Source organism: Hylobates moloch, unplaced genomic scaffold (assembly GCF_009828535.3).
Source record: "Hylobates moloch isolate HMO894 unplaced genomic scaffold, HMol_V3 SCAFFOLD_5145, whole genome shotgun sequence".
In the NCBI taxonomy this organism is placed as follows: Eukaryota; Metazoa; Chordata; class Mammalia; order Primates; family Hylobatidae; genus Hylobates; species Hylobates moloch.
The window spans coordinates 1-4,896 of NW_026657420.1; the positions used below are offsets into that span (position 1 = coordinate 1).

General features: G+C 36.0%; 1 protein-coding gene across 1 annotated transcript; it reads right to left on the reverse strand.

Moving 5' to 3' along the window:
- Window positions 1-2,165: 2,165 nt before the first annotated feature.
- Window positions 2,166-3,856, reverse strand: LOC116465431 (tripartite motif-containing protein 49C-like; the record flags this gene model as incomplete). The annotated part of the gene is made up of 2 exons (XM_032148504.1): window positions 2,166-2,665; window positions 3,759-3,856. Coding segments are annotated over 2 exons (598 nt in total), but the record flags the coding sequence as incomplete, so codon positions are not given.
- Window positions 3,857-4,896: the final 1,040 nt, after the last annotated feature.

Sequence of the window (4,896 nt, forward strand, 5' to 3'; positions counted from 1 at the left end):
GGCTTCAGGCACCCAAGAATTACTGCTTACCTAGATATCCACAAATCCTCTAGACATGTGACTATCCATAGCAGATTCTGGTCTGTATCACATTTGTAATAAAGCACTTCATCCTCACTTACTCTAATAAAAATACTTTAAACTTACTTCCCAGGGCACTTTTGTCTGGTCTAAGCAAACATGTAGCTATCTCAGCTTTCTCAGTTATTTTAAATAACATCAATATTTAAAATACCTATAATTAGAGCATTTATAATATATTGGTTTGTGTTATATCAAGTAATGATCATTTTACTATTGAGACAGACTGTCATTCTGTCACAGGCTGGACTGCAAGGCACCACCATGGCTCACTGCAGCCTGGATCTTCTGGGCATGAGCCATCCTGCTGCACCAGCCCCCTGAGTAGCTGGGACTATAGCATGTGCCATCATGCCAGGCTGATTTCTAAAGGAATGTTTGGTAGACATGAGGTCTCACTATGTTGCCTCCACTGGTCTGGAACTCCTGGCCACAAGCCATTCTCACACCTTGGTCTCCCCAAGTGCTGGGAGTGCCACCATGCCTGGGCTCCTTTTGTATTCTACTACCTTATGCATCTTTTGACATTTTGGGTCTTAAAAGTTATAATTCCACAGTGTTCATGTAATTATGGAACCCATAAAGAGTATACAATTACCAACATATTATATACATGGAAGAGTCTTTTCTTAACTTCAATTTTATTGTTTAAATTGGCGTATGTTTATTAACTTGTTTCTGATATTCATCAACTTTGTTGCATTCAGTGAGTTATTTATTCTCTGTTTTATAGGATTATTTTGCATAAATACACCAAATTTATTTAGCTATTCTACAGTTGAAGAATATTTTGGGTCTGATTTGCAGCTACTATAAAAGTTGATGCAGTGAACAATATTGTGTATGTTGAAGTATATGTAGGTGATCAGTTGACTATATTTTAGAATTAGAATATCTAGCCCATAATAAATGTTAATAGTCAGTTTCCCAAAAAGGATTTCCATTTACGTCTCTCCAGCCATGAATAAATTTCATTTATTCTGTATCTTTGACAACACACACTATTGTGTGTCTTCAAATTTTGGTATTTTTGTATGGGGGCCTGTGGTACAACTGGTGGATTAATTCTTACTTTTGTAAGACTAATGAAAGTGAACACTTTTTTATATTTGGCTAGTTATTTATGTATCCAATTCTGTAAAGTGTCTGTTCAGATATTTTAGCCAATCTTCTATTGAGTTCACTCTCCTTTATTTATTACAATTTAAGTATTTATCATATACATGTATTATATTTTACTTTATGTATGTTGGGGTAAATATCTTTCTCCACTACTAGTTTGCATAATGTTTTTTGAAACACAAAAGTCATCATTATCAATATAAATGAACTAATTGTTTTAATTACTAATTTGTTCCCTGGTTAAGATATCCTTATGAGAATATTGTATAAGGTTCCCCTTCCTTTCAGGACTTGAATCTGTCTGGAAATGACTGTGTATGGTTTGAGGTAGGAGTCAATATTTAGTTACCTTTTTTCCAATATTTAATTAATCCAGCATTGGTCTGATCACCTTGTGTATTTCAATGTAGACGAGCACACTAATAATGAAGGATTATTCATATCTGTGGTGAGAATTGCAAAATAAAGCCCAGCATAGAAGGTCAAATAATATTACCTCAAAGGACAGATTAATACAATGAAACATGATGGATAAGTGTGATATAGTTAGATAAAGAGGAAGAAAAACATTTCCCAGTTATCATTGATACTTCACTCCAAGTTTTTTGCATGAAGCAAAAGATCCGGACTGTCTTCAATTAATTTTAACTTCATTCAGACATGTCTGTCATCTATTATTTCACTCAGTGACAGTCAGAAAGAGAAAAAAAGAGAATATACTGTATGCCATGATCATGAATAATGATTTTTCAAAAATTATTTAATAAAGGACCAATACATATACTTTTAGCGTTTTCAGCATATTTAATAGTAACACAATAAATGAGTTTTGATAACATTAGAAGGCAATTCAAGACATAAAACAGGGCCTATTTGTCCTGTATGTTAAGGCAGAAGGAAGAGGACTTCCTGAGATAAGGGGGTTCCCACAGCATGTGAACACATTTCTGATTTGTCTCTGGTCAGAAGTGAATACAGCAAAAGATAGGCCTGAGAGGAGGTGAGAAAGAGCAATTAGGGATGGTGTATATTAGGGAGCTTTGATTAACATCAACAGAGCTCACAGTCTTAGCCTCACAATCCAGGAATAATCCTACTCGGCTGGTAGGTCTTGGGATATATTGCAGCATAAGTGGGGAGGTGGTAAAGAGACTGCATTGAATTCCATTCTTAACACACCCAAAAAGAAAGAGTCCCTCCTTTTCATCTGTCTTCTCATTCTGATGCTTCTCTTTCCAATACATGTTACAGACACCAAAAGCCCAATTCCAGGAGTCCCCCACATGGACCTCCCAGTAATATTTGCCGGAGGTGAAAGTCTGAGCACCCCATGCAAGAAAACTTCTAGGTGTTGCAGTGACATAGGGTACATCTTGATGGTCACACCCAATACACATGCTTCTCAAAATTTCATATAGAAAGATATGACTGTTGGCCTCTTCATGATGCAGAGTAATATGCACTGCAAAAAAAAAAAAGAAAAAGAAAAAGAAAACATGCATAGACATGTGTAAATAAAAAAAAATAATTGTTCTATCAAGAAGTTACTTTACCAGGAAATGTAAAGTCATAAAGACAATTTTGCTTGTAACTTCTAGTAAAGTATAGAGATGATTAATATTGTATACAAGACAAACACAACTCTAACCACAGATATTATATATTTTTTGAAAACTTACATATTGAGAGCCAAACGTGAGACCAACTTCTTGCAATCCAATTTTCAAAGTAAAATTTACACATTTTATGCCCTAAATGCTATGCTGTTATCAAGATCATTATTTAGAAATGTTTCTTATTCTTAAAAACTAGTGCTATCATTTTGGAAAGAATGTGAAGATTTTCACTTACTCAAGAACTGCTCTAGGTATCTGGATAAAAATCCATATGTACATGTTATAAGTGATAATTTAAAGCAGATCTCTGCAAAATCTTTGACCAGTCTCTCTGTGGTCCTCCATGCTAGCTCTGGGCTGAAGCTGGATTTTAGACTTAATATGTAGCTCTTCATATTGCAATTAAACTGAACTTAATTTCATTTGTAATTTTACTTGTATTCACAAAATGATTTCTTCCTTTTAGCTGTACCCATTAATTCAAATGTTTGCAATATATGAATAATATATACACATTAAAAAAATACAAAACCCCCAAGAATCTCCAGAAAACTATATTCCCGCAAAGAACAGTTCTTAGCAGTTCAAATGAATATACTAAAGAAATGTACAATTTTGTATTTAACATTAAATAATTCACCATTCTGAGCATTATTTCCTTTGCTCCTTTTTTAAATTTTCTACCTACTCCTTTTTCCCGTTATATAATTGAGTACATATTATGCCAGAAAGTATTTCTTTTTCACTGTCTTTCAAACTTAATGCTATAAATCTCACTATAAATACAGACACAGATACCGAAGGGTTGCATGGTTATGTTGTTCACTTATGTCTTAAAAGAAGTAAAATATTTGATAAAATATGAAATATTACCTATAGGATCTTAACAATAATAATATTTAGATAAAGTGGGAGTGCTGCCTATGGGTGGAGACTTACCTCGGAATTGGTTGAGCCTGTCCATCAGTCCAGTGATGGGCCCTGCACTGAGCTCTGGATTCAGAGGCTGGGGCATGTGCAGCAGCACGGACTCACTCCTGCAAGGAAAAACCTGCAGTTACAACATCTACATCTACAGCCATAAAATAAATAAAAGTCACTATTTGTTTGTAAAAGACATTTCATGAGAATCCTTTGAATCTACACATTTGATAATTCAAAAATTACTTCCTTTTGCAAATTAATTCTTTACAGTTTCTAAATTTTAAAGCGTGATGGAAAAGTCTAAGTCAGAATTCACTGTGATCCTTCTTCTTTTTTTGCCCCAAATGCGTAAGGTTCCTTAGCCTTATGGCCTTGAGAATACTTAGAAATGAAATTCTGAGTTCCACTTCTTGGCAGACTCCCCTGACATCTTTTTCTGAAATAGCCGGGTTCTGGGGAGACTGATGCATCCACTGCTTCCTTCTCAAGATAAAGACTGGAAACTTGTTCTAGGCAGGGAGATCTGCCTTTTAGCAAAGAACTTCCCTAGAGACTTACAGTTCTAACACGCCACAGTTTTTTTCAATCTATTTTTCAGAACTGTTAACTGATACGTATATATGTATAAAAAACAAAACATCAACACTTTTTCACTGGTAAAATACTTCCTCCTCTTCTCTCCTGCTTCCCCTGGTGACTTTCTCACCATCCACAAAACAAAACTCTTATCCTTCTCCTGTGCAGGCTTTTAAGCAATAAAACAAAATCGGGGCTGGGCACGGTGGTTCACACCTGTAATCCCAGCACTTTGGGAGGCCGAGGCGGGCAGATCATGGGGTCAGGAGATAGAGACCATCCTGGCTAGCACGGTGAAATCTCGTCTCTACTAAAAATACAAAAACTTAGCTGGGTGTGGTGGCAGGCGCCTGTAGTCCCGGGTACTCGGGAGGCTGAGGCAGGGGAATGGTGTGAACCCGGGAGGCGGAGCTTGCAGTGAGCTGAGATCGCACCACTGCACTCCAGCCTGGGCAACAAAGCGAGACACCGTCTCAAAAAAAAAAAAAAAAAAAAATCAGGAATAAAATTGTTTGTTTTAGTTCACTCTTCTTTTATTCATTTATTTACTTTGTGGCCTTGTCTTTTAAGGTGTGGG